The sequence below is a fragment of the Cornus florida genome, unplaced genomic scaffold (genome assembly GCF_030987335.1).
Source record: "Cornus florida cultivar Cherokee Brave unplaced genomic scaffold, ASM3098733v1 CherokeeBrave_3.0.0_Hap2_Chr01, whole genome shotgun sequence".
NCBI classification, from domain to species: domain Eukaryota; kingdom Viridiplantae; phylum Streptophyta; class Magnoliopsida; order Cornales; family Cornaceae; genus Cornus; species Cornus florida.
This window is the reverse complement of record NW_026775571.1, coordinates 64,985,215-65,003,147: the sequence shown is the minus strand read 5'-3', so window position 1 is coordinate 65,003,147 and position 17,933 is coordinate 64,985,215. Positions and strand designations below refer to the sequence as shown.

At 33.7% G+C, this 17,933-nt stretch overlaps 2 protein-coding genes across 2 annotated transcripts; both read right to left on the bottom strand.

The window, feature by feature from the left end:
* Positions 1-398: 398 nt before the first annotated feature.
* Positions 399-2,352, bottom strand: LOC132299066 (disease resistance protein L6-like). The gene is made up of 3 exons (XM_059795517.1): positions 2,031-2,352; positions 1,637-1,927; positions 399-1,544 (listed from the first exon to the last, which is right to left on the bottom strand). The coding sequence occupies exons 2-3, from the start codon at positions 1,853-1,855 to the stop codon at positions 1,362-1,364; spliced, it is 402 nt and encodes a 133-aa protein (XP_059651500.1). The 5' UTR covers positions 1,856-1,927; positions 2,031-2,352; the 3' UTR covers positions 399-1,361.
* Positions 2,353-11,410: 9,058 nt separating this feature from the next.
* Positions 11,411-13,384, bottom strand: LOC132299439 (disease resistance protein L6-like). The gene is made up of 2 exons (XM_059796089.1): positions 12,047-13,384; positions 11,411-11,748 (listed from the first exon to the last, which is right to left on the bottom strand). Exons 1-2 carry the CDS (start codon positions 12,256-12,258, stop codon positions 11,490-11,492), a joined length of 471 nt encoding a protein of 156 aa, XP_059652072.1. The 5' UTR covers positions 12,259-13,384; the 3' UTR covers positions 11,411-11,489.
* Positions 13,385-17,933: the final 4,549 nt, after the last annotated feature.

Here is a 17,933-nt window from a genome sequence, read left to right as displayed (position 1 = left end):
CTGACCTCCCACCTTGGACAAATGTGGAGGGCAAAAGGGTAACATCACAAAATTGGTATAGGAGACAGAATATAAGAGAATTATCAGGTTCCTAATGACCCAAGCTGATTCAGGAGATCCTCCAGTGGGCTAACAGTTTGGTTGTTAACTCGTAAATGACCATTTCACATTTATTTTAAAAGTAATAATTTTTATACTACTTCCTTTAGGTACTGGTAACTGATTTTTTTTTTTTTTTTTTTTTTTTAAATTCATGAACAACTCCAACCATAACCTGAATTTGAACATAGAAAGAAACGAATACTAACAAGCAATCAAGAAAAGTTTGTGGCAAAAAACAAAGGTATATATATATATATATAGAGAGAGAGAGAGAGAGAGAGGCATACCATCACATAGATTGCCAGAAATATTAATTCCATCAAAGCCAATATTTAAAATAAATCCATACCTGTGTAATGAATGAGTGATGTACACCCTCCTCAAGGCCCTCAATCATATGTAAGTTCTTGCAACCATGCAAATACAAACATTTCAATCATTCCAATTTGTCAAGTCCTTGAATCTTATCGAGTTCTGAGTAATCAGTAATAGATAATACTTCCAGCTTCTTTTGGTTTGACAGATCTAGCCTTTTCTCAAAGTCTCCACAACCACTCATCTCCGAGGACGGCAAATATGATGACTGTTCAAGCAGATAGATGTTACTAGCACGTTGCACACCTTCATATCCAGCCTTGACAATGATTCTAAATTTCCAAGCCCTTGAGCAGATGTCAGCATAATGCAACTTTTAAGTGAATTTGAAGAAAATTTTCAAAATCAGACAGATCCAATATTTACAATTAAACAGAGACTAAAGGGTTACCAGAATACACACTGAAGACCATGACAGAATTTTACATAAAAAAACACCTTCAGCTGAGAAAGGACACCAATGTCTTCTGGCACGGTCCTACCTAGTGTTGGTAGAATCCAACGTTAATTTCTCAATTTGGATAATTTTCAAAATAATTCCAGGAATATCCACACGCTCACAGCCCCTAATAAAGTGCAACTCACATAATTTAATTAGAAATTATAAGATGGAGGATGAAATTGACTGCCAGACTCCTCAAGTTTGACTCTGTATAAGATTGAAACTCTATGCAGCCTCCCAATTTAAGGTTGTGGAGGCAAAAAAGGCTCCCAAATGCTCAATGTAGGACTTGAATTTTGGTATCATAAAAGCTCAATAATCTTAAAGACGATGAATCCCCCATATTACTAGGAATGTACTCATGATAACTTCAATGTTTCAAAACGTATCACTTTCAACTTCTGTAACTTCTCTAAATCCTCAATTTCAATGGGTAACTTCCTTATCCCCTCAGCATACGAATGTCCAGCACTTTTAAATTCTTCAGATCACCTACGGAGTCGATTTCAACCAAATTTTTACAGCGTCGAAGAATCAATATCTCTAGAGTTGCGTATGATGAAAAGTCTGGAGTTCTCCTTAAAGCACAATCAGCCAGTATTAGAACTTTCAACTTATTTGCAATCTGTTAAAAAATCAGATAAATAACAGAAAAAGATTAATTTTAAACAAGTATATGATGGGATACAAAAAACAAAAGTAGAGATTATACAAGACCTTGATTTGATTCCAACCCTCCCAGTCTTCTGTGATTCCGCTATCAGATAGATCAAGAATAACTAAATTCATCAAATGAAAATTGGTTGGTTTAAAATGCGGAGGGCAACCACGCCAACGAAGCCATCTCAATTTGGGAAACAAACCCATAAAATCCCCAACAAGCTCTATGCCATCAGCTCGGAGATACCTTAGAGATGTTAGATTTTCGAATTCCATATTTTCAAAGCAAGGCTCCTTTCCAGACCCCAATTCAAAGGAAAGGCTTAGGGCTTCAACCTTTTCTGTTACCTGCCAATCAAAAAAAGTAGTAGACAACATATTAGGATCATTATTCACAACCTACTACATATGCCTAAAGAAGGGTATAAAATTCAGTACACTCAAACCTTACCCTCTGTCCCTCCAATACATCCAAGGAATCCTCGTGTTTCTATAACCTACTACGATTTCCCAAAATCTTTTCTTCATAGACGATTTTCCTACCGAGAGTTCTGAACTGATCATGTATGCTCAGCTCATTAGTATCTCTTTCCACTTTTACGAGAGACATGAGAAAAAGGACATTAAATTCCTTTTCTGGATGATAGCCACAATCATCCCACATGTAAAATACAGTTGTTTTATCCATCCCAGTAAAAAGACATGCAATATCAAGAAATATCTTTTGTTGCAAATCAGTTAATGCTTCATAAATTACCCTCAAATTTCTCTCAACTTCATCATCGGATATTTGCTTCAGCAAGTAGTCTGTAGGACACCAAAAAATGAGAGTATTCACTTTGTTAGATAGAAACGAACCTATGACCTCAAGAGCAAGAGGAAGCCCTGCAGCATTACGTGCAACCTCTTCATAGATATAAGAAATTCTTCCGGAGGAACCAACCTTCTAAACGCATGAATACTGAACAGTTGAAGAGATTGCTCAGAATTCATAATTGGAGGTTTATAAGTCTGGTTCACATTAATATCTTTTAGAACATTCCTGTCTTTACTTGTAACTATGATCCTACTTCCTGGACCAAACCAGTCATTCTTTCCCACAAGCCAATAACCACAAGAACTTTCTTTCTGCGAAATACGTGTTTAATCACATCCATTCCACCTTCAACATCAGAAATGCCAGGACAACATTTTACGGTGTCAATGAGAAGCTTTTTCTGCAAATCAACAAGACCATAACATTGTTGCGTTGTTTCTCGAATATCTGGAATGAAGCTATGACAGTCAAAGTTCTCTTTCAGAACATCGTACTGTTGGGAAACGTGCAAATTTTTAAAACTTTTGAGGGATTTGCAATCATGGATCTTGATTCATCACATAGAGACAAGTTTTATGCAAAGATAAATAAAAGATGATGCATAATTCGATAAACAAATTGAATACTAACATCAAAGGTCTGAATAAACCTTTTGAGCTTTCCTCTAAAGTGAATGTTCTCACTTATTGTAAATCTCTTTAGTAAGATCCTTTCTCCTTCTTTTTGATTATTATCTTCCCTTTAGGAATCACCAATATGCCTTGATGAATGACCTTGGAATCTAGGCTGGTGGTAGCCTCCTTTAGAAGAAAAAACAAAACCCTAAAATTTAGAGAGAGAAAGTGTATTCCTTTTTCTTCTTCTCCAAGTCACACCTAAAATATACATGAACTCATGTATATATAGGCAAAATAAAAATAAGAATAAGGAAACAATAAATCATTCTCCATCTCTAATTCAACTTTCTCAATTCTAACATGACTCCAATATCAACTTGGGCTATTGGTGAGAATCCTTTTGGGCTTACTATTTTCTTGACTCCTATAAATTAATAATTGGTCCGGTCCATTAAACCATGGACCCAATTAAATTAATTCATAAATTAATTTCTACTCCACTAAAAGAAATTAATTGCACTCCAATAAAATAGTAAATAACCTCTAAGTCAATGTTGCACTTTGACCCCTCTATGCTTAATTATTTATCGGATAATTAAAGCCATCAATCCTACAACATAATTAATATAATTATTTTGTTACCTTTGATTATTTCCGGCTCGATCACAATAAAATATTTATTTGACAAATAATAATAATTTATTAAATAAATATATATAGAAAACATTTGTCTAAAACATACGAAGGCCTTCGAATTTAATTTGTGATCAACCATAATCAAAACAAAATAAATACAAATAGCACTCATACAAATATTAAGAATATAGACCTCTAATTATTAATTACATAACTACCCAAAGTGTCGATCTAAGGATTCTGAGGTATCCACCGAACAAATCAAAGTAATTATTAATTAATAAAATAGTCTATATTTCTCTCATACTTGAGAGTCAAAAGGCATGACTGTGATAGAGAGCAATTGCATACGACAGCTCTCACAATATATCTCAATCTATCGTGGACTCGGTTTAGTTCTTAACTAATTAAATGTCCATCCATAATTACCGACTTTAAACCATTTATGATTACTAATTTATAACATAGTATTAATTGCCATTACATACATATAAATATATTATGTAATCAAGTGGACACAATCAATTCCATAATGAATCGAACAAATAATACATTCCATTTACCAATTGTATAATGCTTTAATAATAATATCCAGATAAGAAATCATGACTTTTACAATCCAAAATTAGAATTTGCTATGCTAGGGCACACATATCCTAACAGCTCCCACTTGCACTTATAGCCAATTCGAATCACATCTAACTCCCATGTTCTCCATATGACGATCAAACATCTTGATCGGTAAAGCCTTTGTGAATGGATCAACAAGGTTATGTTCCGATGCAATCTTGGCCACAAGTATATCTCCTCGTTTTACTATATCACGAACCACATGATGTTTCCTCTGAATGTGTCTTGTTCCTTTATGAAATTTTGGGTCCTTGGTTTGGGCTATAGCTGCACTATTGTCGCAATGAAGCGTCATAGGCCGATCTATGTGCTCCACAACCTCCAGTTCAATTAGAAAGTTTCTCAACCAAACAGCTTCTTTTGCTGCCTCAGAGGCTGTAATGTATTCTGCTTCCATGGTTGAGTCAGCAGTACAACCCTGCTTGACACTCTTCCAACTAACTGCCCCTCCATTGAACTTGAACACATATCCAGACGTAGATCTCCTGGCATCAGGATCTGATTGAAAATCAGAATCCGTATATCCGACTGGAACCAGATCATCACCTCCATAAATGAGCATTAGATTCTTAGTTCTTCTAAGGTATTTTAAGATATTCTTCACAGCTGACCAATGATCAAGTCCAGGATTGAACTAATATCTACTGACAATCCCTACAGAGTAGCAGATGTCCGGTCTGGTACAGACCATGGCATACATGAGACTACCAACTGCCGAAGCATATGGTACCCGCCTCATTTGCTCAATTTCCTTATCAGTCTTGGGAGACTAATCATTAGAAAGAGCCAACCCATGTCTAAATGGCAAAAACCCTTTCTTAGAGTTTTCCATTCCAAACCTGATCAGAACTTTGTCAATGTAAGACTTTTAAGACAAGCCTATTTTCTTTTTAACCCGATCTCGCATAAGCTTGATCCCAATAATATAGCTTGCTTCTCCAAGATCTTTCATCTCAAATTTATTGAACAACCACCTTTTAACTGATGACAAAGCCTCTACATCATTACCAATGAGTAATATGTCATCAACATATAAAACGAGAATCATGATGACATTACCCTGTTTTTTCTTGTAAACGCAAGGTTCAAACACGTTTTGTTCAAAGCCAAATAATTTGACTACCTGATCAAAACAAATGTTCCATTTGCGTGAAGCTTGCTTAAGTCCATAAATAGACCTATTCAACTTACATACACAGTCCTCACAACCTTTAACCACGAAACCGTCTGGTTGCCTCATGTAGATGTCTTGTTCAAGATGGCCATTTAAAAATACCGTCTTAACATCCATCTGTCATATCTCATAGTCATAATAAGCACTAATGGCCAAAAGAATGCGAATAGATTTAAGCATTGCAACTGGTGAGAATGTATCCTCATAATCAATACCTTCACGTTGAGTGAAGCCTTTGGCAACCAGTCTAGCTTTGAATGTCTCAAAATTCCCATCCATTCCTCTCTTTCGTTTGTAGATCCACTTACAACCAATGGGCTGAACTCCACTAGGAAGTTCTACAATATCCCAGACTTTGTTAGAATACATCGATTCCAACTCTGATTTCATGGCATCTTTCCAACGATTCGCATCTATATCTGTCAACGCTTCCGCATAGCTTACTGGGTCCGACTCATGCTTATCGGGGACGGCCTCATAGACCTCACCCAAAAGTGTGAGTTTTTCGGGTTGGATGATAGTCCTCCCACTACGCCGAAGGACCGGTGCAGGAATAGATGTACTAGATGATGGTAATTTAACAGGGACTTCTTGTGTCTTATCATTCTCAGTATTTATATTAGGTATGTCCACAGGGGTATATCTGACGTGCCATCCATCTCCTCTAACACTATCTGGCTACCAGGTCTGTGGTTCATAATATAATCCTCCTCCAGGTAAACAGCATGAGTGCTGACAATAACCTTATTGTCCCTGGGATCATAAAATAATCCACCTCTAGTGCCCTTAGGATAGCCAACAAACAAGCATGCATCTGATCTTGCTTCCAACTTGTCTGCCTGTTTCTTTCGCACGTGTGCTGGACACCCCTATATATGCATATGATTTAAACTAGGTTTATGTCCAAACCACAGCTCATATGGCATTCCTGAAACAGACTTGGATGGAACACAGTTCAAAATATACATCGCTGATTCTAAGGCTAATCCCCAAAATGATAAAGGTAATGTAGCAAAACTCCTCATAGATCTAACCATGTTAAGTAAAGTTCTGTTTCTTCTTTCTGCCACTCCATTCTGTTGAGGGCAGTCAGGTGCGGATAAGTGGTGCACAATACCCTCATTGACCATATGATCCTTGAACTCCCCCAAGAGGTATTCACCTCCTCGATCAGATCGAAGTATTTTGATAAGTTTACCTAATCTACACTCCACTTCCGCCTGAAACTCACGGAATTTTCCATAAGCTTCTGACTTGTGTCGCATTAGGTAAATATATCCAAAACGTGAATAATCATCAATGAAAGTGATGAAGTACTCAAACCCTCCTCTCGCTTGGGTGTTCATGGGACCACACACGTCTGTGTGCACCAACTCTAATTGTTCTTTGGCTCTATATCCCTTGGCTGAGTAAGCCCTTCGAGTTATCTTTCCTTCAATACAGGATTCACAAGTTGGCATAGGCTCCTCTGCCTCACAAGGTAATAAACTTTCTTTAACCAACCTTTGAATCATATTTTGATTGATGTGACCCAATCGTAAATGCCAATGATATAATGAGTTTGGAGAAACTGCTTTTCTTTTAACATTCAATCTAAATGAAGTTGCATTTAATTCATAATTTTGCATTTGATATGAGCTAGGAGTTAAAACATATAGATTATCTTTCAATGCACCAGAAGTTATAACACAACCATTTAATTTAATTAAAACATTTTTTTCAAAAGTAAAAATATAATTTTTGCAAACCAACAAAGAAACTGAAATTAAATTGTGCCTAACATTTGGCGCATAAAGACAATCTTCTAAAATAAGACCCCTCCCACTATCAAACTGCATATGAACCACTCCCACTGCTTTAGCTTCCACCTTGGCATTAGATCCCATATGCAAGTATATCTCTCCTTCATTGAGGCTTCTAGACTCCTGGAATCCCTGCAATGAATTGCAAACATGATTAGTGGCTCCAGAATCTATGCACTAGGAATCTATAGATTCAACCACATTACATGCCTCAACAATGAATATACCTTTTCCTTTGCCTTGTGTGCGAAGTATTGGGCAGTTAGGTTTCCAGTGACCCGGTTGACCGCAATGGAAACAGTTTCCTTCGCCTTCAACCCGCACTTTCTTCTTTCCCTTATCCTTTTGGATTACTTTGTTTGGCACAACCACAGTTTTGGCACCATCCTTCTTCTTTTTCTTGCCCTTCCTCTTGGGCCTAGAAGTGGATGGTCCAGCAGACTGAGTGTAGTTGATAGATGCACCCTTGCTTTTGATTATCCCTTCAAAGGTTACCAACTCATTCAAAAGTTCAGCGAGTGTGTACTCAAGCTTATTCATATAATAATTAACCCTAAAAGAGTTAAATGAGTCTGGCAATGAAGCGATAATCATGTCAACCTGAAGTTCACCATCCAAGTTGCATCCAAGGATCTCCAGTTCATTTAAAAAACCAATCATTTTTAAAACATGTTCCCGAACTGAAGTACCTTGAACCATCTTAATGGTCATCAAATTTGTCATAGCATTTTGACGTGCACTCTTACCAATTTGCCCAAACATTTCCTTAAGGTTAAGCATGATGTCTGCAGAAGTGAGATATTGAAGATGTTAACTTTGGAGTACATTCGAGAGTGAAGCAAAAATGTAGCACCTAGTCATCTCATCTGCTTTATTCCATTTCTTAAAAACTTCATGCTCCTCAGGAGGATCCTCAGGCAAAGGTGGAGAAGGTCTGGGAGTAGTAAGCACATAATTCAACCCCACATATGTGAGTACAATATCTAGTTGCCTTTTCCAATCGATATAACTAGGTCCAGTTAATCGATTTTCTTTTAGTATGTTTGCAAGTGGACTGAATGCACTAGTCATGATAAATCTGAAAATAAAAGCATTCATACAATAAATAAAGTGAATAATAATAATCATGCAAGTATAAAATAATTAATTAATTGTGGGTCTCTTAACCACATTGCATGAAAAATCGGATAATCAATATGCCAATAACTTATCCGGTTGGCGGAATTCATTATTGCTTATTGACGAAAACAACTCATTATTTCCATATCTCTTTAGATAATGTCTTATCTATATATGAAATAATTCCCGATTAGATTTAGCCTTTCTAAAATCACCTAGTATAGACCACTCCGTTGGGGAGCTAATACTATTGATTTTAGATTAAGTGTATAACATAATTAATGCTCCAACGAAAAATCAAATATTAAAAATATTGCCATTAATAGCTTAGACTCTTTAAATTATGCGTAGGGCCTTATTTTTAAAGATCTAACTATAATGGTTATTTAATAAATATATTTTCGTGAGACAACCATTCTTGTAATCTAGACTCTTTAAATCATGCGTGGAGCCTTATTTTTAAAGATCTAATCATAATGGTTATAATTACGAAGGCCATGGGGTAATATATAAAAAATCCCTGCTCCCACTCAATTTTTAATAATATAAAACTAGGGTTTTCAATTCATGATTTAATGCATGCAAAACGCCTTGATTTTAATCCAATTAAATTTAGAAAATATATGGATTTTAAATTATTCACTAATATTTAATTTGAGGCAAAAAAATAATTTACAAAAATAATTTTTCTGTTTCCCAATAAATGCCCTCAAATTAATTAGTAATTTAATCCAATTTATCTTCATAATTTAATTAATATAAATCAAGCCATTTAGTTAAAAAATCATGGATCCAATGCATGAACAATTATAATAAGTATTAAATTATTCCATGCATCAAATAACAGACAGAAGCAATATAAATGGCCAATGGATTCAGCTTTTAACATTTAGAAACTATTCTTGTTGTACGGGCGTCCTTTAACTGTCTGTAAACACCCATAGGAAGCTTGTACGCGTCAGGAGAAGCAAAACGCCGCTTGGAAAGAGCCCCGAGGACCCCACACGCGTTGGCACGCGCCTAGGGAAGGTGGCAGGTCAAGGCACGTGCCCCCACGCGCTGGAACGCGCTTGGGGCGTGTGGGACGCGCCTCCACGTGCCTACACACGCATGGAGAAGGAAACCCCCTTAGCTGGCGCGTGAGATCCACGCGCCAGCTTGTCCTTTATATGCCACTTCCTGGCGCGTGAGGAACACGCGCCAGGCTTACCTTACCTGCATCACATCTGATCCGTGCCTCCTCCGACGCCCTTTTTCGCCGCCGGCGAAGCTCCGGCCACCGGAAAAAGGTCAAAAAAATTCCAAAAAATCCAAAAAATTCCAGAAAAATTTCAGAAAATTACTGAAGCATAATTTAACCATTTCAGACCCTCTTGAAGCTTTATAGCATCCTTTGATAAATATTACATGGCTTTAATAAATACTTACAATTTGAAATACAATGGAAAAAATTAAATTACATCATTGAATTTTCAAACGGCTAAAACAAAGCCTTAATTACATTCATCCAAAAATAAAATTACATTCTATAAATCTATAAGCTTCATCCATGGCCCAAACACACATCATCATCCATTCACAATTATACATACATCATCATGTATTAATATATATCAACATAATAAATCATACATCAACATATATCAATAATTTTATATATTTATATATAATTTGGATCCATGAATATGATTTTTATAAACACATGTTCTCTAGTAATAAATCAAACCATGTGCTCTGATACCACTGTTGGGAAACGTGCAAGTTTTTAAAACTTTTGAGGGATTTGCAATCATGAATCTTGATTCATCACATAGAGACAAGTTTTATGCAAAGATAAATAAAAGATGATGCATAATTCAATAAACAGATTGAATATTTACATCAAAGGTCTGAGTAAACCTTTTGAACTTTCCTCTAAAGTGAATGTTCTCACTTATTGTAGATCCCTTTAGCAAGATCATTTCTCCTTCTTTTTGATTATTATCTTCCTTTTAGGAATCACCAATATGCCTTGATGAATGACCTTGAAATCTAGGTTGGTGGTAGCCTCCTTTAGAAGAGAAAACAAAACCCTAAAATCTAGAGAGAGAAAATGTATTCCTTTTTCTTCTTCTCCAAGTCACACCTAAAATATACATGAAGTCATGTATATATAGGCAAAATAAAAATAAGAATAAGGAAACAATAAATCATTCTCCATCTCTAATTCAACTTTCTCAATTCTAACATGACTCCAATATCAACTTGGGCTATTGGTGAGAATCCTTTTGGGCTTACTATTTTCTTGGCTCCTATAAATTAATAATTGGTCCTATCCATTAAACTATGGACCCAATTAAATTAATTCATAAATTAATTTCTACTCCACTAAAAGAAATTAATTGCATTCCAATAAAATAGTAAATAACCTTTAAGTCAATGTTACACTTTGACCCCTCTATGCTTAATTATTTATTGAATAATTAAAGCCATCAATCCGACAACATAATTAATATAATTATTTTGTTACCTTTGATTATTTCCGGCTCGATCACAATAAAATATTTATTTGACAAATAATAATAATTTATTAAATAAATATATATATAAAACATTTGTCTAAAACATACGAAGGCCTTCGAATTTAATTTTTGATCAACCATAATCAAAACAAAATAAATACAAATAGCACTGATGCAAATATTGAGAATATAGACCTCTAATTATTAATTACATAACTATCCAAAGTGTCGATCTAAGGATCCCGAGGTATTCGCCGAACAAATCAAAGTAATTATTAATTAATAAAAGAGTCTATACTTCTCTCATGCTTGAGAGTCAAAAGCCATGACTGTGATAGAGAGCAATTGCATATGACAGCTCTCGTAATATATCTCAATCTATCGTGGATTCGGTTTAAGTCTTAACTAATTAAATGTTCATCCATAATTACCGACTTTAAACCATTTATGATTACTAATTTATAACATAGTATTAATTGCCATTACATACATATAAATTTATTATGTAATCAAGTGGACACAATCAATTCCATAATGAATCGAACAAATAATACATTTCATTCACCAATTGTATAATGCTTTAATAATAATATCCAGATAAGAAACCATGACTTTTACAATCCAAAATTAGAATTTACTATGCTAGGGCACACATATCCTAACACGTACATGTACCTGGCAATAGTTGTCTTGCCAATACCACCGATGCCATAGATACCAACAACTCGCACTTCATCGGAGTCTTCATTTAACAACTCCATCATTTCTTTTCGCCGATCATCGATGCCAACCAAGTAGTCAGGGACATCCATGATCTTCTTTTTTAACTCTAACAACATCGCTGGAACAATCAACTCCGTAACTAATTGAAACCTTATTGATGTCATTGAAAAAAAAAAAATAGAACAATAATTAGTGCGTAAAAAGAAATTATAATAAACAATGGAGCATAAAATGATGAGTTTTACTTCTTTTATTTTGATTAGAAATTATAATTGGTTAGACATTTTGAATTGATTAATACTTATTTGTTGATACTTCTCGCATATTGCTTATGATTGATTACTTAAAAGACCATCTACGACGAAGTTTCTATACTACAAATAACTAGTTTGTTTAAGCACTTATAAATAAAATATAAAAATAATGGGATGGAAGGAATTTATCATACCCATCTATTTCCTCCTTGAATTCCCAACCCTTGAGAGCTCCAACCTCTGCCAAGGCCACCTTCCATTGCTTAACAGTCCTTTCGTCAGTACAACTCTCGTGCTTGCGGAAGGCCTCCTCGTAACTCCCTGTTTGATGCTTCACATCAGAGGGTTTAACGTCATAGAATATGGGCAAAATCAATTGTTCCGTAGCTCTCCTGCACTCCACCATCTGGGCTAGCTCGCGGAGGCACCGTTTACTGGAAGCATAGTTCTTGGAGAATATTGGGATTGAGATCTTCGATTTCTCGACTGCTTTGAGTTGTTCCGGGTGAACCTCGTCTCCTTCACAGAACTGGTGCTCGAATCCTAAGGTGCGAACTCTTGCATGTTCGAGACGGAGTTTCAGGTAACTAATGCAAATGTCAAGAATGCCTAGAGTTGTTAAATTCAAGAAGACGTCATATTCCCCTTTTGGAAGTGACGTAAATATAGAGTGTGTTTGGATAGTATTAGTTATGAGAGAAAAGAAAAGAAAATATAGTTTAGTGAGAAAAGAAAAGAAAAGAAAAGAAAGGATAGTAATAATTTCTATTTGTGTTTGGATAGACAGGGGAGAAAAGAAAAGAAAGGATAGTTATTCTTGTTTGGATAAGATAGAGGAGAGAAAAGAAAAAAAAAGATAATAGACAAATTACTTTTTATCTTTTCATAACCACGGGACTTGAATGGAATAATAAATCTATGTATTGATTTGTGGAGGCTAATTTTGGTATTATCAAAATACTACTAAAATCACTATCTTTTCTCTCCCTATCTTCTCAAAATTGAGGAGAAAGCAAATGACCTCCACTTAACTTACCCAAACACACACTACACTATCTCCTCTTTTCTTTTCTCTCCCTATCCCTCCAAATCAACCCTACCAAACACACCCACAGGGAGAGGACGAACTGAGATTTTTCTTTTCCCGCGATTTGAAATACTTCCAGCAACCTTATCTGGCATCAACTGCTTGGACGGCCATTCCGGAGGCAGGGACTCTTTATTTTCCTCCCCTTTCAGCGGCTCCATCGATCAGCAACACTGTTATTGTATATCAAACCTAAATAAATCTTGTATGAGATTATTACTAAACCTATCAAATACAGCAGACTCAGATCCCCTTCTGTCTTCGGTATTTTGGGCTATACCTCTGCGAATTTATGATTTTCTTCACCGCACTCCGATTCCTATTCCATCACAGACAGATACAACACGACAAGCTCAGATCTCTCTGTGAGGTTTGGGAAATGTATCTGCAATTTTTCTCTCTCTGGAATTGGAAATTGATAAGCTCCATACAGTTCAACTCAACAGCCGTCTACAAACTACCAGCTCAAGTCAACGGGACAATTCCTTTTTTTTATTTTTTATTTTTAAAAATATTTCGCGAAGGAAAAATTAAAATTAGGCGAATCCAAACAACCGAAAGAATAGGCCGATTCAATAGTTGCACAACACTTGTTTTTTATGTAAGGAATTCAATTGGTGCACAACACTTGTGTTTTTTTATGTAAAGAAATTTCTTAACACTTTTTATTTTATTTTTCTCAAATAAAAGTCTCTTTAATTGAAACACATAATAATTGAATTCAAATAAATTGAATAGCCCATCAGTTTTAAAAACTTTAAACTCGCAAATATTTTCATTAAAGGTTTTAAATACTATTTTTATGATTTTTAATTCAAGTAAATTGAATTAAATGGTTCAGCTACCTGAGAATTCTAAAGTGACTTACCATTTTCTATTATATTTTATTTTTTCTTTTATACTAAAAGTGTAAGAAAATTTTTTTTTTTCCCTAAATAAAAGTGTAAGAAGTTTCTTAACACTTTTTATTTTATTTTTCTCAAATAAAAAGTGTCCTTAATTAAAACACATAATAATTTAATTCAAATAAATTGAATAGCCCATCTGTTTCAAAAAGCTTTAAACTCACAAATATTTTTATTAAATGTTTTAAATACTATTTTATGGTTTTTAATTCAAATGAATTGAATTAAATTGTTCAGCTACCCTAGAATTCTAAAGTGACTTACCAATTTCTATTATATCTATATCTAACCTGCATGCAAGAATGCAAATGCATCCACAGTTTTCAACATCATTTATTTGTATAGCTCCTTATTGTTAATTTCTCTAAAATTTGTGTTTTTACTCAATCATTTTCTGTGTGGTACTTTGGTATCATCTCCTTCATAAAATTGTTGTAGGTTTTTATATTTTTTTATGGAAGGTGCTCCAAACAAAGTGGATAAGGTGAAAGGTGATTGAATACTTGGCTCAACTCTTCATTTGATTCTCATTTTGCAAATTCTATTTTAAAATATGAAATGAAACTTTGACTAATAATAGTAGTTTGACATACCCACTTTCTCATGTTTTCGTGTATTTTGGATTAATCAATAGCAGTATGTTGGTTTTAATTGATATCATTTTAATTAACGTTATTCGTGTGCCTTATTCTTTATTATTCTATTTCGAGTGTTACCATAGAACCATGTTTAATTTGTGTTTAATGTAAATTATTTTGAATCTTTTTCTTTGTTTTGTTTTGTTTTTTTGTTTTATATTATTATTATTATTATTATTGAAAAATTCAAGAGGAAATAAGCTTGAATTGATTTCCAATTCGACCATATAGGAATTCTAGATATATATGGAAGCATAAATAAAAAATTGATTGGTTTGGTTGGTTAAATTGAAAATTGTATCACAGACTTTTACTTTAGAGCTTCGTGCATTTCAAATAACAATGTTAGATTGTTTTAATTCCTTGATATATTTTTTTTCAGACCTGAATTCATTTATAACTAATTCTAAGACCAATAATTCCCTATATTTTCTCATAAGCATTTCAAATGCCTGAAACTTGGTAATGGTGAATTGTGTGCTTCACTGCGATGCAACAAATGTTTGAAAGGGATGAGTGATGAACCATTGAGGTAAGATTTTTTCTTGTGTATGCTCCTAATGCTTTTTTAAGCTTTAAATATTTTCTTAAACTCCAAGGAGTAGTAATCAAAGTATTTTTGTGAGTGGTGTACCTTCTCCCAAAAATATTTAATTAACGATTTTTCAATGCTTCTTACAATGATTTCATTAAAAATACTAGAAGGTTGATTATAGTAGAATAAATCAATAATAATATTGTAGGAATGAAGAGAAAAATCAATCCCAATTTTTAAATTTATGATTGTCATACCAAATGCTTTGTTTCTTCTAATTTGTTACCCTTATTGGACATAAGTGATCACACTTTATTTTCTAAGTGAAAACATATAAGGTGATTCGTCATTTTTCAATTTATGAATTTAAAATATTATTTTAATTGGTATATTTTTTTGTAGCAAAATCGTTATAATTACTCTTCAATTTTGCTAGGTAATTCATATGATAAAAGCTAAAGTTACTTTTTGTAAGACATTGTATGTTACTTAAGTGCTTTTGAAAGACGATTAACCTTGTAAGTAGTCCATTTTTTGCGTTCTCTTTATGAGGGGGACTGTTTTGCTACTTAGGGTAATTGAAAGCAAAACATCCTCTAATTTCGACTTAACTTATTACTTTTGCTTTGTTCAGTTCAGAATTTCAGATTAACAAGTGTGAAGTTCAAGCATGGGAAACATAATTTAACATGTCGTTTCATCTAATTAACTTATTAAAATGTTTAATTGTTTTGTTGATTGGTTTCAGGTGCTATATATATTTGAGAATGATGGAGATATAACATGATTCAAATGGAGAGTTATACGATGGATGACTAAATTTGGCGATGGGATAAGATGTGAAAATCTAGCGAAGATATGTGTTAGCAGTGAACATATTGAAGCTAAAGAAATCATATTCGGATTATATTAGAGTATTATAAATAGAGCTAAATATATATTAACAAGTTTTTTTTATTTGATATTCATTTATTACTTGTAACAATTTTTATTTAGCTTATTTTATAAATTATTTAGCTTAAAGAAAGAATTATTTTTCTTTATTGTACGATAAATTCAACTGTAATTTTCATGTATTAACTTAAATTCGTAAGTGATTGCATATGTTTTTTCTTCTTTTGAATTTTAATTTGGTTTGTTAGTCTTGTTTTGAAGATAAGAGAAATGAGGTATTATCACTAATATATTGACTCTTCTTCGATTATTTATATGTTTATATGCTTTTTGTCACTAATATTTTGTAGAAAAAATACATCCAATTTAAAATTACACACACACATATATATATAATATAATATTAATAAAACTACAATTTAGTGACATATATCATATGATATATAATCACGTGCATAACACGTGTCTTTTCCTAGTTAATAATAAAATTCAGTTTCAACATAATCATTCACAATTATCAATATCCAAGTTAATTAATGTAACTTGAATTATTGAATTTATAAATAATATTTATGCAAGTGGATATATAATCTCTTCATTTAAGATACTAATCAAAAAAGTGAAAAAAAAAAAAAAAAAAAAAAAACGAATGGTTAGAGATGTAAAGGTGGGAAAAAGCGTATATATAAATATATTAAATGCCCTTTGGATGGTCTTATGTGTCAATTTGGGAAAAAGTATGGGTATTTTGGTATTTTAAGTGATTTTTTAAGGTTTAAGTGAATTTTGACAAAGTCAAAGCGTTATAATGTCTTTTTACAAGTAAAAAGTGGGCTGACACAACTGAAAAATAACTTTTAGGGTGTAATTGAAAAACGGATCAAACATTTGTAACGTGAGTAATAGTTATTTTCGAACGATGTTTTAATGTAATATTTAATCAAACCTGATGGGCTGTCAGTGTAATTAACTTAAATTTTTTTGTTAAAAAGCACAATAATAAGTAGGTCCACCAAAATATATTTAGGTCTAATGGGACGCTGGTTAGCTGCGATCGTTATAATGTTATATGTAGTAAAACGACATCGTTTAGGTTTCTATGTAATGCTTCTTAAAAATGTATACCAATTTCTTCTAGGGTTTTTTCTAGTTGATCGAAACAAACACAAAGGAGAAGGGAAGCCATTGGAGTTCACTGAAGTATATACAATCTCGACTCTCAAATCTGCTAAGCTTATATATACAAGTTCATAGATTTATATAGATATGTGTTCAATAATTCATTTTATCAGTAGTAGACTTCAACATACAAGGCATATAGCTCCAATTACATGCCATGCATCCTTGTTCTCAACCTCATCAGTCAATCCCATCTTGAGAAGTTCAAATTCAATAGACCCACAATCTCTTATAATCTCTTATCTATTGAACTTATGTGGGTTGTCCTTAGAATTTGCCATTTCAGCTTCTAAAAAGCTCCAGTTTGAAAAAACTAACCATTTAGACTGATGAGCGCTGAATATTGTATATTCGAGCCCTTAAACGTGCATATGTTAAGACCTTAAGTTGTACTTTTATCCAATTTTAGACGGATTTGAGTTTACTTTGTTTTTGTAGGTACTTTCCCAAAGAAATGGATAAAATCGAAATTTTATGATGAAAAAACTGATATCGAAGCTTACAGAGTCATTGCCGATCATTTAAAGCAAGCTTGGAGTCAAAATGATGATTTTGGAGAAGTTTAAGTGCCAAAACTCGAGTACAAATTTCTTAGCTCGAGCACAAAGTCAATTGAAGCAAGAAAAGTAACTAAAGCAAAAAGGCTCGAGCAGAGATCTTTCTGCTCGAGCAAAGACTCAAGGTGTTCGAGCCTTTGCAAAAGAGCTCGAGCATAATTTGCCTCGGAATATGAAAAGACGCTTCGGAAGTTTCATGTTACTAGACCTCGAGTAGAGACCAAATGGTTCAAGTAGAATCCAAAAAGCTTAAGCAGAAGTCCCAAGGCTTGAGCACCCAAGCAAG